The sequence below is a fragment of the Cebidichthys violaceus genome, unplaced genomic scaffold, assembly GCF_023349555.1.
Source record: "Cebidichthys violaceus isolate CVI_PGR_0920_01 unplaced genomic scaffold, fCebVio1.0.p SCAF_80, whole genome shotgun sequence".
In the NCBI taxonomy this organism is placed as follows: Eukaryota; Metazoa; Chordata; class Actinopteri; order Perciformes; family Stichaeidae; genus Cebidichthys; species Cebidichthys violaceus.
This window is the reverse complement of record NW_027176965.1, coordinates 236,447-255,826: the sequence shown is the minus strand read 5'-3', so window position 1 is coordinate 255,826 and position 19,380 is coordinate 236,447. Positions and strand designations below refer to the sequence as shown.

Sequence of the window (19,380 nt, the reverse complement as noted above, 5' to 3'; positions counted from 1 at the left end):
CATCGCCTTATCATTTTTGACTGAAATCAGAACATTTGTCACCAGTTTCTCTAAACGGCCTGACTTAACGGGGCAAGATGCTCAATTAAGAATACATAAATCCAAAGGCAAATTCTTAACCGTTCAGCCACACACACACACACACACACACACACACACACACACACACAGTTTAGCGAAAGACCATCAGATGATTGTCCAAGGTTGTACAAAAATGAAGGCAGTGGAAACACCTTGAGCAAACTAGTCCAGGTACTGATGAGCTTTACTGAGTTCTGAAGAATATAACGGTGAACGTTTCACTCAGAAACACAGGTTCACTTGGAGAGGCTGGTCTGACTGTTTTGACCTGGCAATTGTTGGCTCCACAGGGGACCCTGGAGGTAAAGGTACTAATGTTTAACAGAGTGTAGCGTGTTGATGATGAATCTCCCCAGTAACACTCAAACCACGCTCATGTTTGGCATACTGTAGGGTGAGTGTCTGCTATTTGGAATTCGGGACGGTAAATGTATTATTTATTATAGAGCAACCACTAATATTTGTGCAGACTTATTCTTTTTTTATATTTGGTTTATGAGGACAGTTATTCAGAGTGTGACTTGCTCTGCTGACCTTCTGGAATTTGAAATAATGCCCAACAAAGCCCAAGAGGTACGTGTAATCTGTTTTTCACTTCCATGTTCCTTAAATCAGATTATTATTGACACCTTTTTTTAAAACCCATTATCTTCAGGGGATTTTGCATTATGTCATTTTGTTTTGGCTCTTTTAGGATGCCGTCATCAACCTGAAGACACTGCAGGAGATGTCCAGGCAGCTTGGTTTTGAGTGGACACTTCTGGCGTATGAGCTTGGCTTCAACAGAACCGAGGTCGGGCAGTTCCGCACCAAATCTTCTGAGAGGAGCGTCCAGGCTAGGACCATGTTGGAGAGCTGGTACGGTGTGTGCGTGTGTGTCTGTGTGTGTGTGTGTGTGTGTGTGTGTGTGTGTGTGTGTGTGTGTGTGTGTGTGTGTGTGTAACTTGATGTTGTGGTAAGATTTAGTCACTTTACAGTGTCTTTAAGTGTCATTATGCTAACTTCAACGTACAGAGGTGTTTCCTGAGATAATTGATATTATAACTAGGAGGGTATTCTGTGCAATGTGTGTTTCAAATATTACCTCATCATATACGTGATCAGAACTTCTCATGTCATATTTTATTAGTTATAAGATATTAGCATTATATCTATCATTGACTGTATTCTGGACCCTTCCTTGGGCTCAAATGTTTCTCAGGGCTGCGACTAAGGATTATTTTCATTAATCTGACAATTATTTGCTCGATTAATCGTTTGGTCAAGAAAAAGGCAGAAAATACTGAAAAATGTCCATCCCAGTTTCTCAAAGTCCAAGGGGATGTCTTGAAAATGTCTTGTTTTGTCTGTCCGAACCCCAAAGATATTCATTTTAATAAGATATAAAAGCAGACAATCTTCATATTTGAGAGGCTGGAAACAGCGTTTTGTGTAATTTTTGCATGAACGATTAATCGTCTGATCGTTGCAGCTCCGCTCAGGCGTCCACCTTTCTCCACAGGTACGAGAGGTCATGGGACAAGCCCAATAAGACCAAGCTGCTGCAGGACGGGCTGGAGCGGGCGGGCAGACGGGACCTGGCTGAGAGGCTGCGCTGCCTCCACTGGGGCCACCAGAAGCTGAGCAAGAGGGTCGAGTTGCCCTCGGCCTTCCCCTTCCTCATCACAGTCCACAAGACCATCCACAACCAAGACGCGCTGCGCAGGATCAACCAACTCAACCGCAGATTCACTTGAAGCTGGGGTGGAAGTGCACACAGCTGTGGCTGTTTTTACAAATGGGCGATATACTGCACAGTGTAATCTGAAATAAATGTACTGCATGTCACTGAAGAAACTAATGAGGCGCATGGGCCGTGTATATATAGTCATGCCACGTATTGTCTTGTAAGAAAACTAAAGCTTTGATATATTTTCCATCTTTAATTCCTATTATTCTATAAAAAATGCATTTTTTATATTAAATTCCTCAAACTACTTGTCATTAGTAGTAGTTTTAATAATAATTGTTATTATTGTTATTGTTATTATTATTATTATTATGCATCTGACCTGCATCAATCATTTTGAATCAATCCTAATGAACCAAACATTTATTGACCCAGTTAGACAAACCAATCAGAGCGGCGAAGCCTTTCTTATCAAGGTTGTGTGACGAGCACGCAGTCAGAGCGGAAGCCGAGTAGGATGACTGTCAAAATAAGATATTAAAACAAAAATAATTGGGATAAAAATACAAAATGTATTAGTGGAACGTGACAAACGTTGCTTTCTAGTATGATAATCATTCGATGATTTTTTTTTTTAAATTGGATATGTATAGAAACAAAGAAAACCCTGTGAAACACATACACGAAATGGGCTTTTATTTTGGCAACTTCTCCCGGAAAATGTAGTTTCAACTCTGGACTTCCATCTGGTACCAACCCCCAGACCGTTTGACACTAGAGCCTGACCGTCTCCTTCACCCACAACAGACATCAGCGTTGACAGGAAAAATCAAAGACAAATGTCACGGCGCCTCTCGGTGAATAACAATGCGGTTCACCTCTGATTCAGACGCGACATTATGACCGGTTGGAGGCCGAGAACTGTCGGCTCTTTGAGACACACGGGCGACCGTTCAGCTGGTAATGTAGCGTTATTTTTCTCACCACCCGTTTGATTCTCTCGTATAAACGGATGTGTCGTTGTCAGCGCACGGACTCTTTCGCGCTGTCGAGTATGTCCCCCGCATGGCAGCGGGTTATTTGACACTTTTCGCCGACGTAAAATAGCAAATTGCTCGCCCGAAGTTGCAGCAATGGCTTCGGCGCTGGGTTGCTTCGGCGGTCCCGAGGTGTTGGAGGACGTCAATCACGCGCGGGGTTTGATGGACGAGCTGAAGTCACTGTACGACTGCCGGCTGCTCGGGGACGTTACTATCCGGGTCGAGTGGGATGAGGAGTCGCAGGAGCTCAGCGGGGGGTCGGCCGGAGGTGACATTGACCAACTTTTCCTGTGCAGCCGCAACGTCCTCGCCGCCGCCAGCCCTTACTTCAAGAGCATGTTCACCGGGGGGTTAAACGAGAGCGTGCAGGAGCGGGTGGTCATCCGCGGCGTGGACTCCGAGTCCATGTCCGTCATCATCGACTACTGTTACACGGGCAGGGTGACCATCACGGAGGGCAACGTCCAGCGGCTGTACGCGGCGGCCAACATGCTCCAGCTGGAGTACATCAGGAAAGCCTGCTCCGGCTTCATGACGAGGAGGCTGGACCTCTCCAACTGCGTGGGGATCCTCAAATTCGCCGACACGTACGACAACCCTGGACTGAAGGAGAACGCGCAAGCCTTCATCGCTAGGAACTTTGGCCAGGTGTGCAGCGGAGGGGAGCTCTGCGAGCTGGATCTGACGCAGCTGAAGGAGATGTTGTCCCTGGACACCTTGGACGTGGACTGCGAGAGGAAGGTGTGCTCTGCCGCGCTGCAGTGGATAGAGGCGAACGCGCCGCTGAGACGGGAGGACGCGCTGCTGGCGCTGAAGTGCGTGCGCTGGAACTTGTTCACGGAGAGGGACAAGTGTTACCTGGAGGGCCTCATGGCCAGGCCTCTGATTGAGAAATACCTCGCGTCTTTCTACAACGGCTCGGCCGAGGACGTCTGCGGGACGCCCGCGGCTCTGGACGCGCCGAAACACAGGGTGGGCGTGAGCGCGAAAGAGATGATCCTCTTCTTCGGCCTACCCAACGACAACATCATGTGCTGCGACCCTTACTCGGAGGACCTGTATTTCATGGCTCCTCCTTTAGAGGACCTCAGCAGTCAGGATTACAAGCGCTCCACCATGGAGTCCCTGATCGCCTGTGCCGCGCCCGATAACAACCTGTACCTGGCCTCCCACCTCTCCAAGCACTTCTGGCTGCACAACCCCGTGCTCAACAGCTGGCAGGAGCTGGCGGAGAGGCCGCTGGGGAGGATACACTCCGGGATGGGCTACCTCAACGGCCACGTGTACCTCCTGGGGGGACGGAATCCCGTGACGGACGCCAGACTGAAGGAGGTGGAGTGCTACAGCGTCCAGAGGGACCAGTGGACCTTCGTGGCCCCTCTGCCTCACTCTTTGGGCAAAATGCAGGTGGTGGCGCTGAACGACCACCTGTACGTGGTGAACAAACGGAGGATGCTCTGCTACGACGCCAAGAGGAACCGCTGGCGCCACTGCGGCTCGCTGAGGAGGGACAAGCTGCACAAGGCCTGCGTGTACCAGGACCAGATCGTGTGCGTGTGCGACATCCCGGTGGTGAAGGCCTACAGCCCCGCCAGAGGGGAGTGGAAGAGGCTGGGCGACATACCCATCGACAGCCGCGCCCTGAACTACCAGGTGATCCAGCACAACAGCAAGCTGCTCCTCCTCACTCAGACTCTGCTGCAGCACAACAAGAACAGGGTCCTCATCCACGAGTACGACCCCGCCCGGGACGCCTGGAAGAACATCATGGCGGTGTACGTGTCCACCCTGGGGCCCGTGTGCGTTTCGACGCGCGTGTACCCGGCGTGCCTGGGCTCCGCGCACAGCTTCTCGACGGAGGAGGACGACGACAGCGGCTCCAGCGCCGACTGGGACTTCGACGGGCTGACGGACGCCGACTCCGACTCCGGCAGCTCCAGCTCTTTCTCGGACGAGAACTGGTAGTCGCCGCGTCAAAGAACAGTTTAACTTTATTTATGATTTCTCGGATTGAACAGGGTTCCGTCTGCCAGGAGAGGTCACAGAAGCCAGCCTGCACTGATCCATCAGAATCTGGACTTCGCATGGACGGGTTTCTCGTCTCCTGTCCGGCTAAAGAGCATCCACTGAAGGAGAGAAGAGACGGAGCAGTGTTGCTTTCAGACATACCAAGAGACAAGGGTTTAGTTGTTCATTCATCATGTGCTGCCAGCATGAAGCACAGCATGATGCCTGGTGGAGTCTTGTTTACGCAATAACGCAAGACAAACAAACGACAGAATAAGCTCCGCCCACAGTCATATTGTAGCAAAGTGATAAGGGCAGCAGAGTGGATGGTTACTCCAGAGATGTAGCATATTACACGTTCATAAATTGGGGCGGGGGGGCGCTGAAGACAGGGTGGTTTTATTCTGAGAGTTTGCCGTTAAGGTCATCCTACATTTCCCAGCATGCAGTGGTTTCCAAAAACGAGCCTTTGCAGTGTAGATGCACACGACCAGAGGAGCAATGTATTCATAATTAAACTGACGTTGAATATCTTTTTCAAAGCAGAGACGGTTGAACATCGTCAAACACAGGTGTGTTAGCAATAAGATGGTAAATAGATAATTGTTACTTCCACCTGTGCTCTGCAAAATGTCTGCTGTAAGCAACTTCTGTGGATCTAATTTAAGATACAACGACGTCTATCTGGAGTGAATATAGTTCAGTATAATATATTTCTGAAGGGGGATAGAGTTTGGGAACCACTGCCATAATGCAAGTCGCTTTATACTTGACGATGCTCCTCCGGAGCCACTAAAGACGTCGTAGGTAAGAGTTTACACAGGCTGAGCAGCACCGGCCATCACTAGCACATTGACGTTATGTGTTCTATAAAGACGCACGTTTGTGACTGAAATATAGATTTTATTTAGCGTGAATAAATTATGATTGGTGCAGAATCGTGACTGTGACTTTTTTTGGGACATCCGGCAGCTCAAGTGCCTCACGTTTATGACTTCTAACACAGCGGGTCATTTACAGGGCTTTAAAGACTTCCTGTCCTCTTTAATTAGTTTATGTTGTCGATGCACAGCCAGACGTCTCACACACACACACACACACACACACACACACACACACAGCCGGTGTTGTGGAAACTACTGAAGCCAATGTATCGTACGCTCACTCAGGTTTAGGCTTCAGCATAAGCCCGTATGCCATGATTTATTTACTTTTTTTTAATGTAGTAGGAATTAGGTGGTTTGAGTGAACACACATTATACATTTTATTACATTTGTTTCAAACTATTTTATGGATCTTACGTATGTGTTTTCATGTCGATGATGTTTAACTTGACGTTTATTTTTCTATCAGGAATCCAAATGTTCCACAAAGTGTTTTTTGAGTGTTGTTTGGTCTTCATGGTCCGTTTTGAATTTCAGGACATTTTGTCTGCATGTAGAGGAGCTGCTTCAAAGGCATCGTCCTCCCCCACACACACACTCAGTTACCAGTTCATCAGACCGCTTTCTAATGTGTCTGCTCTCATTGATAGAAGATAGCAGACACAATATTAGAATCGCCTCTCGGTGTAAACTACATAAGTTGAGTCATCACCTGTTTAACAGGGTCACTACAACGCTAACCTTCAGAGGATGGACTCATTACAGGGCTGCTGTGTGAGGCTGAGTTCCTAATAAACTGGTGAATGAGTGCAGCTCATTGTTTTCCCTTTTATATGCTGGATAATTGAAGTGTTACATTTTTAAGTTCTGTGTGTGTGTGTGTGTGTGTGTGTGTGTGTGTGTGTGTGTGTGTGTGTGTGTGTGTGTGTGTGTGTGTGTGAAGGGGTGATTGTCGATGGTGACACACATGGTCTGGATTATAAAACTGTTTTGTGTCAAATAAACACGACGAACACAACGCAGAGCAGATTTTGTGTCTTTTCTTTCTTCTCCAAAACTTTATTTAACAAGTTAGTTTATGACGCATAAAAACACACAATACATTTTACATCATCAGAAGTATTGTAGTATTACAGTGTTCATACTGCCACTGCATGTTGAAACTGAAGGCTACAGTGGGATGGATGAAGATGAGAGCATCTGTTTCACATCTAGATCTGATTAGAGGGTTTGAACAAAGTTCTTTGTTTTCTGAATATTTCACAGCATGGAATAAAGCGGGAAAAACAAAAGCCTCATTTGATGTGTATTACAGACTATTATTTATTCATAAACTGAATCTGACAGTTTACTAACTGACATGTAGTGGCACATACATGTGTTTCTGTTTGTTATATACATTTGTGTTCATACTGTATTTGATGTATGTTATTTAAATGGACAGACAATAAAGTAAAACTTCATTTATTAATCCACAACAAACGAAATAAGTAACATTGATTAATTAAATGAAAGATACATTATTACATATCAAAATAGAATTTAGAACGAATATAATCTTTTTTAAAACGTGAGAATAGGAAGGCAATTAATTTGCAATGTTAATTTTCAATTAAACCTGTAGATTTGTTTGATTTCTTTATTTCTCTCAATAAAGTAGAAATGTGGCTCAAGTTGTAAAGTGACGTTTTCTCTCGCGAGCTTTCCGTGCCGCTCACGTCCAGACCGCGAGAAGATGAGCGATGGCAATAGAACACAAACCTGGGGACGAATTTGACACCGTTTTCGGTCAAAGTGACTCCTCGGAGCTCCCCTCCCGCCGCGATCATGACACCGCGCCAGCTCGGATCTTCAAGATAATAGTCATCGGGGACTCGAACGTGGGGAAGACGTGTTTGACGTACAGGTTCTGCGGGGGCACTTTCCTGAAAAACCCGGAGGCGACGATCGGTGTCGATTTCCGAGAGAGGACGCTGGAGCTCGACGGCGAGAGTATCAAGGTAGGTGGGAACAACAGACGGTCTCCCATGCATGCATTTAATGGATGTAAACAAGTAAAAACACACACACCTGCGACGTTAAAGCGGCCAGCTGCCTTAGCCACGGTTCAGAAGTGGACGCAGTCTGACCTGAGGTCCGTTCTATTTCCAGGTATTTACAGGCTGTGCATGGGGGGGCAGCTCCACAAAACAAAAGGCCTAACAACCGTTACATCTCCCAATAAGATACATAATCACTGTAAAATACATCTCTCAATAAGATATATAATCACAGTAAAATACATCTCCCAATAAGATACATAATCACAGTAAAATACATCTCCCAATAAGATACATAATCACTGTAAAATACATCTCCTAATAAGATACATAATCACTGTAAAATACATCTCCTAATAAGATACATAATCACTGTAAAATACATATCCTAATAAGATACATAATCACTGTAAAATACATATCCCAATAAGATACATAATCACTGTAAAATACATATCCCAATAAGATACATAATCACTGTAAAATACATATCCCAATAAGATACATAATCACTGTAAAATACATCTTCCAATAAGATACATAATTACTGTAAAATACATATCCTAATAAGATACATAATCACTGTAAAATACATCTTCCAATAAGATACACAATCACAGTAAAATACATATCCTAATAAGATACATAATCACAGTAAAATACATATCCTAATAAGATACATAATCACTGTAAAATACATATCCCAATAAGATACATAATCACTGTTTCTCAGTATCTCTGTGGACTTTTTACAACACTTTAATCTGCTAGTCAGACACATTGTTCCCTCATGTTACCACAGTATTTACCAAAAAAAAAAGGATAAGCAGGGGCAGAACATGATATCAAGGGAATTTCCAGCCATCATTCATTTAATTATATACACCTGTGCTTCTGCTACCTTAACTTCTGTGAAAAAGGCACTCACAGCTGTAGTCTGTGTACAGCCGGTGCTATAGCTGTGTTATAGCTGTGTTATAGCTGTGTTATTGGCCTTTTATTGTTGTTCAAAAACTAATAGAAACACACCATTGAGCCCACATTGTTGCACTATAGGTGACCTGGGTTTCCTTCACTACTACACAGTTTATTTTGAGTCAATCCCACTTACATCATACTCAATAACGTACCACATTTTGAATATGTTGCAGAAAATAGTCCCACTCCCAACAAAAGGCACCATTTGTTAAAAAACTACAATGCTTAGGAAATGACTTTCCCTTTCCATATGTGACCAACAGTAGTGTGCCCCAATGCATTGTGAGATGGACTAACACATGTTTTGCTTTATTCTTTTCCGGCATAATTCTTTAGGCATTATTTTTTCAGTCATATTAATATGTTTTTCCACTGCCAGCTGCAGATCTGGGACACGGCGGGTCAGGAGCGTTTCAGGAAGAGCATGGTGGAGCACTACTACCGCAGCGTCCACGCCGTCATCTTTGTGTACGACGTGACCAGCCTGTCCTCCTTCGAGAGCGTCCCAGAGTGGATCGAGGAGTGCAGCCGGCACTGCGTGGGGCCCCTGGTGCCGCGCATCATGGTGGGCAACAAGTGCGACCTGAGGGACCGCCGGGAGGTCCCCACCACGGCGGCGCAGTGCCTCGCCGACAGCTACAACTTCCCGCTGTTCGAGACCTCGGCCAAGGAACCCGCCGAGAAGGAGCACGTGGACGCCATCTTTCTGACTCTGGCTTACAGACTGAAGAGCCACAAACCGCTGCGACTGAAGCAGCCGAGTGAGAGCGGCGGCGGGCGGCTGTGGGACCAGAGAGAGCAGGAAGCGGCGACTTGTCAGTGCTGAGGTCGCCTGCATCCTGTGTGGATGTTACTCCAGAGCGTGCGGGTCATCACAGCCTCCTGGATCCATAACGGTGCTGCAGGAAAGCCTGGGACTGAACACAGAAAGGCCTCTTATGATCATGATATCCCTGCCCGGATATTATACGTTTGCACACAAATAATTTAACATTTCATTGAAAAGCATGAATGGAAATGGGGGGTATGCCAAATATTTGTGACTGCACATAAAATCACTTTGAGTCAAAGAACAGAGTGCACTTTAATAAGTAGACAAATCATATGCAATCAGCTGTCCAGTAGCACTACAGCTTATCCACAGTTTTCAACGCAGACAGTGAATTAAGAGACCAAACAGATTTCATTGTAAAGAAACGGACCACCAAGGTGAATTGAAACTGTGAAGAAAACCGTGCAGTCATTTTTAAGTTATGTTTTAAAGTGATATTTCAGTTATTTTTAAGGAATAAATGCCGCATGAGTTTTGGTGCTGTTGCTGAATGTGTTTCTCATATATAAATATGAACATAACCAGCTTTGTGTCAGATCATCCACCCACACAGTTCTCCTGTTAGAGTTCCCCAATGACAAAATGTAGCTGTCTTTTGGGACGAAATGCTAAATCCACGTTGTTCACTTGAAAAGCATGAGTGAACACGTGCTCGGCTGTCTTTGGAAATTGTTCTGCCGTATGCAAGGTGTTGATGGTACGAGATAAAATCACAACCAACGGATACATGTTTTTTTTTTGCATGTGTACAATAATGCAAACACTTTCTAAAATTACGGAGATCTGTGACAATGTTACGCTGCAAATCAATAAAAGTGGTTTCATCAGGATGATTTAAAATGTTTGAGGCTTCTGGTGTGTCGGTGTTGTTTAGTGTGATGATGCATCTGTCGTCTCAGGCTCATAACGTACTCATAAATACACATAACCAAGGATACAATAAATTACTGTATTTCATTTTAGTTTATTAGTTTGTTATAAAGCCTGAAAAACAGTAAAAAGTCAGCCAACATGGACGCAAAAATCCTTGAGGTGTTCATAAAAAACAAGAAAATGTGAACATCTGCAATCAGCCGCTGATGAAGATCATGTGATATGATTGAAAGCCACAGAACGGCCATTAATGTGACCCCAAGAGACAGTTGCCTCAGCTCCATCCTGTGCCTTCATCCCAGTTTGCAATATTTGATTGGATTTTAGCGACGACTAGTGGTCAACGTTTGCATAGGTCTAGCTACAATGATGTGTTCGAGGAATCCTGTAAACTAGCCAATTATCTAGTTCAACGTACGCTAACTGTTAATGTTATTTATGAAATACAAAAACTAATGCAATTTCCGAAACGAGATCAAATTCCGTACTGCATCAATACAATTAATTTGTATGCGAGGCTTGGGTAGAGTAATGTCAACCGTGACCGTTGATCACTTAGTAGGGTGTCATATTTACCACCTTGCAACGAGTCCGTGAATGCAGCACAGTAATCAAGCCGCCTGTATTCCTCACGCGGCGTCTCTCTGCGGCCATGGTAACACTCTCCTCAACACTGCACCTCTGATTATAGAAGAACAACAAACAAGAGCTTTTTCATGCAGGTTTGTGAATTATCTTCACGTTCTGAATGTAGTTTAAGAATATCATTTAGGCTGCTTTTGTCTCCACGCATATTTAACCCACACTGGGAGGATTAAGTGGCGTTTACGTTATTTAATGTCACACGATTTGTTTTGTTTTCTGTCTGTGGCCTAGCAGCAAGCTAGCAAAAGCTAACGTCGGAAATGTATAAGGATGTAGAAAATAGGCTATTTTAAATAGTGCCTTGACTGAAACGAAGGTGAACTGTCTGCGATAAAAAAAAAGAAGAGTAATTTAAAATCACAGTCTCTGATATCAGCTAGCTTCACCGACATGCTTTGCCGGGTGTTTGCTAGCAGTTCTTTTATATCCGACCGACGGCAACTGCCTTCAGAGCTGCACCGTCCTGTAAATGAGTAACGCGGGCTTAATAATGAGGTCATCGAGCACGTTGCTGGAAATGTGGTTTTTTTGAATGACTATAAAACGGTTCAACTAGGCAGCATTAGCCAACCCATTGTCTCACAGTACTCGGTGAAGAGCTGAACTTGTCCTCTCCCCTCACCGTGTAGCTGCTATTCAGCATGAATCTGGCAGAGATATGTGACAACGCCAAGAAGGGTCGTGAGTATGCTCTGCTGGGGAACTATGACTCCTCCATTGTGTACTACCAAGGCGTCATTCAGCAGATCCACAAGCACTGCCTGTCGCTCAGAGACCCTGCACTCAAAGGCAAATGGCAACAGGTGAGCTCACCAGTTAATACACTTTTTCTTAATTCCTTATTGAATGCTGGATATCAGAGCTATACTCTAAACCCTGTGTTGTTCTACAGCTGCTGTATTGTTCAGCAGGGTGTTCTGTGGTGCAGTGCTGATACAACACTCTGCTTTGTGACCAGGTCAGACAGGAACTGACTGAGGAGTATGAGCAGGTGAAAGGCATCGTGGGAACGCTCGAGAGCTTTAAGTCCGAGAAGCCCGCTGACGTTCTCGCCCCTCAATGGGAGGAGAGGCCCGAGGATCCAGCAGTGTGGCCCCCTCCCACCCCTGCAGAGCACAGGTGTGTGTGTGTGTGTGTGTGTAGCTGTGGGTTGTGTCAATCTTCTAAATTCCCAATGTCTGGCCCCAACTGATTTGTATGTGTATTATTTTATAAATACACTAAAGCTAATTAAGACATTAACACTGTATTGTCACATGTGAAACCCTTTCATTCAGGATAATATCAATACATGTCAGAGAAGCACATGTGCGACCATTCATTCTCTATAATAATCTGCGCTGAAAGCTGAAAAAGTGCCTCCACGCTGCTGTCTGTTTGCCGCTTGTCATTTTATTCTATGTGGGATTAAAGAACTGGGAACAGGATGTCAGTGCGTCGGTACTTTGGTTGCTTTATTTCAGCCACCTGCTCAGGCGCTGATCCAGGGGACTTCTTTACCTTCTGGCAGAACTGACTGTTGTTGACACTACCCAGAAAGTCTGTGGAACAAAACCCCTTCATATGGAAGCACTTTGAACTACAAAGAGACATATTTATGCATAATCTGTTTCATCTCCAACCGGCACAATGTGACTCCGGTTGTTGAAGTGCACATGCTTTACCTCCACAGAGAGGACGTCGGCTCGCTATGATATTACCACTACTTCCTCGTTGCAAATGATCTTTTGATGTTTCCGTCTGCGGGTGTGTGCTACTATCACTCATGTGTACGGTTGCGTTCCCGTGTCTCTGTAGGAATCTGATTGCGGTGAAGCGCCCCAACAGTGCGGCGAAGCAGCAGAGGAAGGACTCGCCTGGTCTGCAGCATCGAGGGGCGGGGCCAGGAGGCCGCGGTCAGGCCAACCCCAAACCAGACCGGCAGGGTTCCAAAGACGCCCGAGGCACGAAGGCCAAAGACGACAAGGTCAGACTGCAGCTGCTGGTTGGTGCTCAAATGGACCGATGGACGGATGAGTTTGGTGCTTAAGAAACGAGTCAAAACACCTGTTTTCATAAATCTTGTGTCGCTTCTTTTTTTTCTTCATCAGGGGAAGAAAGGGGTAGGAGATGCTTTAGGGGACGGAGAGCAGAGGAAGTTCGACGGCACGGGATACGACAGCGACCTGGTGGACTCGCTGGAGAGAGATATTGTGTCCCGCAACCCCAACGTGCACTGGTGTGGTAGCATTCACTGATTCATCCACACTCCTTCACACGCTCTGCTGTCGTGTTTTAGTTTGTTCCGTTGCACTGCTGACCGAGTCCTCTGGGTGATCTGCAGGGAGGACATCGCTGACCTGGAAGACGCTAAGAAGCTGCTGAGGGAAGCGGTGGTGCTGCCCATGTGGATGCCCGACTTCTTCAAGGGCATCCGTCGCCCCTGGAAGGTACACACACACATACACACACACACACACACACACACACACACACACACACACACACACACACACACACACACACACACGTCATATGGCACAAAGTGTTGTGTTTCCTGGCTTTAAAGGCTGCGTTACAGTAAAGTGACCCCACCTGTTTGTTATCTCATTAGTGATTCAATGATCATCAATCACTTCTGCTATGACCACGGTAAATAATGAACAAGGGAGATGTACATTTTATAATCTGTCTTAACTCTACGTAATAACTAGCTTCATATGCTGCAACAACGTTTTAGTATAACGCTCAAACTAAGCTGCAGTCGACTCTGGTGCAGCAGCCCGCTGTTCCGTTGCTCAGGTGTGAACACACCCTTAAGGCTTACGTGTGTTTGCATCACCAACGTGTTTCATTAAAGGAAGCGCTCAGTCATGCTGCCTCTCAGTTAGCTCCCTGACTGGGAGTTCTCTTCTGTAGCGGCCTCTGTTGAGCTTCATCATGTGAGGCCTCTTCCCCCCCCTCAGGCGCCGCCATGTGAGGGTCAATACTTAAACGTTTAGTAGCAGAACGGGGCCTTTCATTTGTCTGATATATGCATGTAGAATTGAACTCTTTACTTAGTTAGCTGGAGCCTTTTTTTCTTCTAATAACTGAAAGTGCAGTAAAATGAAGGATTAATACTTCATTATAGGAAAAAGGATGACGGTAAAGTAGCTGTGGATTCTGAGGCAGCAGAGAGTACAGTTATATGTAGTGTTATGGACTCTGTCACTTTTTTTTTAATGTCATCTCCATAGCAACAGACATCAGATGCATAAATGTCAGACATCAGAGCGGCAGTGTGTTGACAGAAGAGATCTGCATCAGCGCGCTGTCTGTTCATGTGCGTTCATTACGTCGCGTCTTGTTTCAGGGCGTGTTAATGGTCGGCCCTCCCGGGACGGGGAAGACCATGTTAGCCAAAGCCGTGGCCACAGAGTGTGGGACTACTTTCTTCAACGTGTCCTCCTCCACCCTCACCTCCAAATACAGGGGCGAGTCAGAGAAACTTGTTCGCCTGCTGTTCGAAATGGTAACTTCACGCGCATGTATTCGGTCTCAACAGCAGACTGACGATCAAAATGTTTTGTTGTATTGCAGAGGACTTGGTCTCTTAAAGTATTTTCCTGTCTCTCAGGCCCGCTTTTACGCTCCGACAACCATCTTCATAGACGAGATAGACTCCATCTGTGGCAGGAGAGGAACGTCTGACGAACACGAGGCCAGCCGCAGGGTCAAGTCCGAGCTTCTGGTTCAGATGGATGGTGAGTGGAACAGAGAAGGTGAAGCTATGGAAAGGTTTCTGTGGTTGTCTGTGGAGTTCATTCAAGAATAATAAACGACCTGTTCAACATAAACTAGAACACCAAAAACAAATCCACTGTCACACGAATGGTGACGTGCGTTTCCTTCTGTGTGCTTTGGTGACCAGGCGTGGGAGGAGCTCTGGATAACGAGGACCCCTCTAAGATGGTGATGGTCCTCGCCGCCACCAACTTCCCCTGGGACATCGACGAGGCGTTGCGACGGCGTCTGGAGAAGAGGATCTACATCCCCCTGCCCACAGGTGACCTCACCACCCACAGACTAACTGCCGCTGTTTGCGTTAGATCAGTTTCGAGTCTCGAGACCAAGTTTCGAAGGTCTCGTCTCGTTTGTTTCAAGACTGGTCTAGACCACAACTCGGGGGATATTAGTCCATTGTCTGAAGTACTCGTTGTGCGTGTTAGGATGTCAAACTTCCTGCTTCAAATGTAACCAATGACTTGCAACAATAACTCATTTTCTTACGACGGTCACGCATCCCCGCCCCCCCTTCACACCCACTCCCAGAGAGTGAGTGTGGGAGACAGGAGAAGAAGCTGTGGCTGTCTGGGAGGAAATGTCAATAAAATTGTCTCCCTAAAAAAAACAGAGCTGGGACTCGCTGGTCTCGGTCTTGACTTGGTCTCAACCCCTCAAGGTCTTGGTCTTGTCTCATCTGGATAAACTCCGGTCCAGCTCAGGACTTGGTCTCGGTTTACGTGGTCCTGACTACAACACTGCTAACTGCACAGCAAACTAGAGCGATGGTCTAACCGATGCTGGACACAATAAATCCTAATATCTGATGAATGCTCTTTTGTGTGTGTGTGTGTGTGTGTGTGTGTGTGTGTGTGTGTGTGTGTGTGTGTGTGTGTGTGTGTGTGTGTGTGTGTGTGTGTGTGTGTAGCTGTGGGTCGTGTTGAGCTCCTGAAGATCAACCTAAGAGAGGTGGATGTGGCTGCTGACGTGGACCTGGACCTCATCGCTGAGAAGATTGAGGGCTTCTCCGGAGCAGACATCACCAACGTCTGCAGGTGCGTGTGGTAGTGTGTGCACTTATGCCAAATTATAAAACAATCCAGAAATTTGATAGTGAGTTCATCCTTCATTTCCTTCACTTCCTGTTAAAATGTCACTGTTAGAGACAGACTCGGGGCAGACAAGGGTCAGAGACGGACCTGAAGAGAAGTGTCTCAGCTGACTGGTCTGAGTTTAACTCTCTGAGGGGGAAAGACTAAACACCGTTGCATTTTAGTTCTGCTCCGGTTTCCATTCACACTGACTCTGATACGAATGAACCAAGAGGAGTAAACATGGAGGTCTACAGGCCGACAGGTGGATGGGACACTTCTGGTGATCGTCATCCTGCTTCGTCAGGACTAATGAGGGGAAACGACAGAAGTTCATGCAGCACTTCAATGCTTCTGACGAGGACATTTATGATATTTATATTTGGAGTCACAAAGACCTCACGTAGAAATAACTTGACGATTAGCAGGATTGGTATTATTAGACGGCAAATCGATCCGACGATGATGAATATTGACCAACAGGTAGAGACGACGCTGTTCACACGCTCACAGATGAGTGGTGTGAGCGTCAGGGAGCGTCAGGGAGCGTCAGTGAGCGCACGGACACGAGCACGAGCACGAGCACGAGGATGAGGATGAGCACGGGCACGAGCACGAGCACGAGCACGAGCACGAGGATGAGCACGGGCACGAGCACGAGCACGAGGATGAGCACGAGCACGAGGCGTCTGTACAGTAATGACTCGGGCTGATGGCTGTGGGATCGCTGTCACACACTTGGACTTAATGGACAATAGACTTAATGAAGTGACAAAGTACACAGAGTCGGATAGAAGCACAGCTTTTAAACCGACACGCGCACGTGTTGATTTGCATAATATAGGTTTTATACATGGCCCGATACAGATCAATCAAAAGATCACTTCCTGAACAGATTACACCATCAGCAGATGGATTTATTTTACTGACCCACCTCTTCAGGCGGTCTCGGTTCAGATGTTTGGTCCGCTCCAGGGTTCTATTGACAGATTTCACACCGGCCCAAACCGACCGTACAAGCAAAGCAAACGGACCCGAGTTAGTTTGAACCGAACCAAACCGAGCCGGTGTGAACGCACCCTAAAACAAAAGTGCGAGTTTGTTTTTTTAAAAACTGGATTTTTTTACTTGTAAATAAAACTGCTCTGCAAAACGCTGTAGAGACCGTCCTCCAGGTGACGCTGTCATATGAGCAGTGATGAGTGGGTCTAATATACTTTTCTTTTCTTTCCTGTGTTGATGTAGCTGGGAGACATCAAACGTTAGAATATCGATAGAACGCCATGAGCTGTGACTATAGAGGTTACACAGACTGTATTTAAACAGTGTGTGCACAGCAGCCATTCTGATTTTGACATTAAAAGAGCAACAATAGTGCGTGTGTGTGTGTGTGTGTGTGTGTGTGTGTGTGTGTGTGTGTGTGTGTGTGTGTGTGTGTGTGTGTGTGTGTGTGTGTGTGTGTGTGTGTGTGTGTGTGTGTGTGTGTGTGTGTGTGAGTGAGTGTGAGTGTGAGAGAGAGATAACGTGTCTTCATGATCTATTTGCATTTGGCCGTGAACAAAGCATCTCTTCCCTTATTGTGTGTCTCTAACCAGCTCTGTGTATCTGCATAGATTTTATCATCACACTGTTGAATCCATCCCAAAACGACACAAGCTCAGATACACATTGAAAAGCAGTGGTAGTCGCCGGTGACCAGACAACACCGATGGTTATTATAAAGTATGCACCGATTATATTTCTGAACGTTATTTCTCATAGTTGAAGGCTTCTCTTCACCCCGTCCTTGCTGTAGTCCTTTCTGCTGCTCTGCTTGGAATGACAAGTATGCCATGTTGTTCAAGTTTGTCTCTGCTCATCTGTGGCTTTGTTTCGTTGACCTTGGACGTGTGTGTGTGTGTGTGTGTGTGTGTGTGTGTGTGTGTGTGTGTGTGTGTGTGTGTGTGTGTGTGTGTGTGTGTGTGTGTGTGTGTGAGGATTTCAGCCAGCTGTTGCTTAGCGATCACAGCAGAGACTCCATCCATTTTGACGAGAGTAAAACTCTTTAACTAGGGAAGCATGAAGTGTGTTTTTAGGGCGCATATTTAAATCAATAAGAGGTGTTATGTACTTGAACGCCGCTAACCGTCCTCTGCTCCTGTCTTTACTTCAGGGACGCGTCCATGATGGCGATGCGTCGTCGAATCCAAGGCCTGAGCCCCGAGGAGATCCGAGCTCTGTCCAAAGACGAGCTGCAGATGCCCGTGACCATGGAGGACTTCACCCTCACGCTCAAGAAGATCTCCAAGTCCGTCTCCGCCGCCGACCTGGAAAAGTACGAATCCTGGATGGCCGAGTTTGGGTCGGTGTAGAGAACCGCTCAGACCCCAGAGGGACCAGAATTTCAGAAGGAGGACTTTGAAAATGATGAAAGCCTCGAAGAGGAGGGCGGTGGGAGTCACGGAGCGGAGCGAGCTCAAGTGTGTGAACCTGGCAGCGCATCAGGGATCAAGATTATACATCAGAAGACGGGTTCCTTTGAGAGAGGGAGAGCGTGATGAGAACTTTCAGTGGCTGCACTCCTGCCCTTCCCCCCCCCCCCCCCCCCCCCCCCCCCCCTGTTGCTTCCACACAACTGTCTGTGTAGAGACTATCAATGGACCCAGGAAGAAAAGGGGAAGTTTCCATGTAAAAAGTAGCCTAACACCCACAGAGGGGACGTCTTACTTACATGTCGGGCCTCGTGCAAGAACATCTGCTCATTCCTGTCCTCAACCCAAACTTCTTTCAATTCGATGAACGCCACCTTTTTACAAGTCGGCGAGCGTTGGTGAGATTTGATCATTTGGATAATCAACAGCCCTAAAATTGCTGTTTTTTTCTCCATTTGTGGGCGAGTTTCATTCCAAAAAATGAAATGAGAGTAAAAAGAATAATCTCACACCCTGCTGTCAGAAATCAACTGTGAATGTAGTTATATTAGGAGATCTGAAATAATTGGAAAATCTTACCACAACCAAAACAACAGAGGACCTTCATCCCACATCAAACTCCCTGAAGCAGAGGCGGCGGGAGAGAATGTTCCTCACAAATACTAAATTGTAAATTCTGAGTTCTCCAGTAACGCCTACAACACATGTAGCGGAACGTCTCGGTACAGTTCAAGCCTCGGTGAGGGTGGTGGTCACTCTGATCGAGGCTTCGTGATGGACTGTTGTTTGTTGCACGAGGCCCTTTGTCTTAACGAGCTGCATGTTTGAGCACTTTTGATTCCTTCAGGAGCCCATCAGCACCTACTACTGACTGAACACACTTGAAGAACCACGATGTTTTGTGTTATACTGTCTGGTTATGTGTTTGTGTTTTCTTTGTTTTTCTTGGTTTTAATATTTCTGTTTTTTGATTTTAGTTGTGTTGAGACAAACAAATGTAGCCATTCTAAAACAACATGGCCGCTGGACCCATGGAATGTTTATTAAAGGAGACGGTGAAACCTCGCCCACTCCAAATGAAGTGA

At 46.2% G+C, this 19,380-nt stretch overlaps 4 protein-coding genes across 5 annotated transcripts; all 4 read left to right on the top strand.

Annotated features, from left to right (window-relative positions):
* The first annotated feature begins 633 nt into the window (after positions 1-633).
* On the top strand, positions 634-1,817 carry wu:fc50b12 (uncharacterized protein LOC103911624 homolog). Its single transcript, XM_068702085.1, has 3 exons — positions 634-654; positions 776-939; positions 1,583-1,817. Exons 1-3 carry the CDS (start codon positions 634-636, stop codon positions 1,815-1,817), a joined length of 420 nt encoding a protein of 139 aa, XP_068558186.1.
* A 705-nt stretch (positions 1,818-2,522) lies between these two features.
* On the top strand, positions 2,523-6,706 carry kbtbd7 (kelch repeat and BTB (POZ) domain containing 7). The gene has a single exon (XM_068702101.1). The coding sequence runs from the start codon at positions 2,884-2,886 to the stop codon at positions 4,753-4,755; it is 1,872 nt and encodes a 623-aa protein (XP_068558202.1). The 5' UTR covers positions 2,523-2,883; the 3' UTR covers positions 4,756-6,706.
* Positions 6,707-7,403: 697 nt separating this feature from the next.
* zgc:101559 (Ras-related protein Rab-33B-like) lies at positions 7,404-10,364 on the top strand. Of its 2 annotated transcripts, none has more exons than XM_068702103.1 (2): positions 7,404-7,682; positions 9,085-10,364. In XM_068702103.1, exons 1-2 carry the CDS (start codon positions 7,425-7,427, stop codon positions 9,523-9,525), a joined length of 699 nt encoding a protein of 232 aa, XP_068558204.1. In that variant the 5' UTR covers positions 7,404-7,424; the 3' UTR covers positions 9,526-10,364. The 2 variants fall into 2 exon arrangements, with proteins under 2 accessions (XP_068558204.1, XP_068558203.1); XM_068702102.1 differs by having other exon boundaries at positions 9,079-10,364.
* A 685-nt stretch (positions 10,365-11,049) lies between these two features.
* Positions 11,050-18,460, top strand: katnal1 (katanin p60 subunit A-like 1). The gene is made up of 11 exons (XM_068702055.1): positions 11,050-11,126; positions 11,679-11,852; positions 12,008-12,168; positions 12,847-13,015; positions 13,140-13,267; positions 13,373-13,478; positions 14,384-14,542; positions 14,648-14,774; positions 14,942-15,076; positions 15,722-15,848; positions 18,037-18,460. Exons 1-11 carry the CDS (start codon positions 11,121-11,123, stop codon positions 18,233-18,235), a joined length of 1,491 nt encoding a protein of 496 aa, XP_068558156.1. The 5' UTR covers positions 11,050-11,120; the 3' UTR covers positions 18,236-18,460.
* Positions 18,461-19,380: the final 920 nt, after the last annotated feature.

Bases quoted from the DNA above. Each gene is read 5' to 3' on its own strand.
- zgc:101559 (XM_068702102.1), top strand. From the start codon at position 7,425: ATGGCAATAGAACACAAACCTGGGGACGAATTTGACACCGTTTTCGGT. The intron at 7,683-9,078 runs GTAGGTGGGAAC...TTCCACTGCCAG, and splicing joins TCGACGGCGAGAGTATCAAG to CTGCAGATCTGGGACACGGC.
- katnal1 (XM_068702055.1), top strand. The intron at 12,169-12,846 runs GTGTGTGTGTGT...GTGTCTCTGTAG, and splicing joins CCCACCCCTGCAGAGCACAG to GAATCTGATTGCGGTGAAGC. The intron at 15,077-15,721 runs GTGACCTCACCA...GTGTGTGTGTAG, and splicing joins CTACATCCCCCTGCCCACAG to CTGTGGGTCGTGTTGAGCTC.
- wu:fc50b12 (XM_068702085.1), top strand. From the start codon at position 634: ATGCCCAACAAAGCCCAAGAG. The intron at 655-775 runs GTACGTGTAATC...TGGCTCTTTTAG, and splicing joins TGCCCAACAAAGCCCAAGAG to GATGCCGTCATCAACCTGAA. The intron at 940-1,582 runs GTACGGTGTGTG...CTTTCTCCACAG, and splicing joins AGGACCATGTTGGAGAGCTG to GTACGAGAGGTCATGGGACA.
- kbtbd7 (XM_068702101.1), top strand. From the start codon at position 2,884: ATGGCTTCGGCGCTGGGTTGCTTCGGCGGTCCCGAGGTGTTGGAGGAC.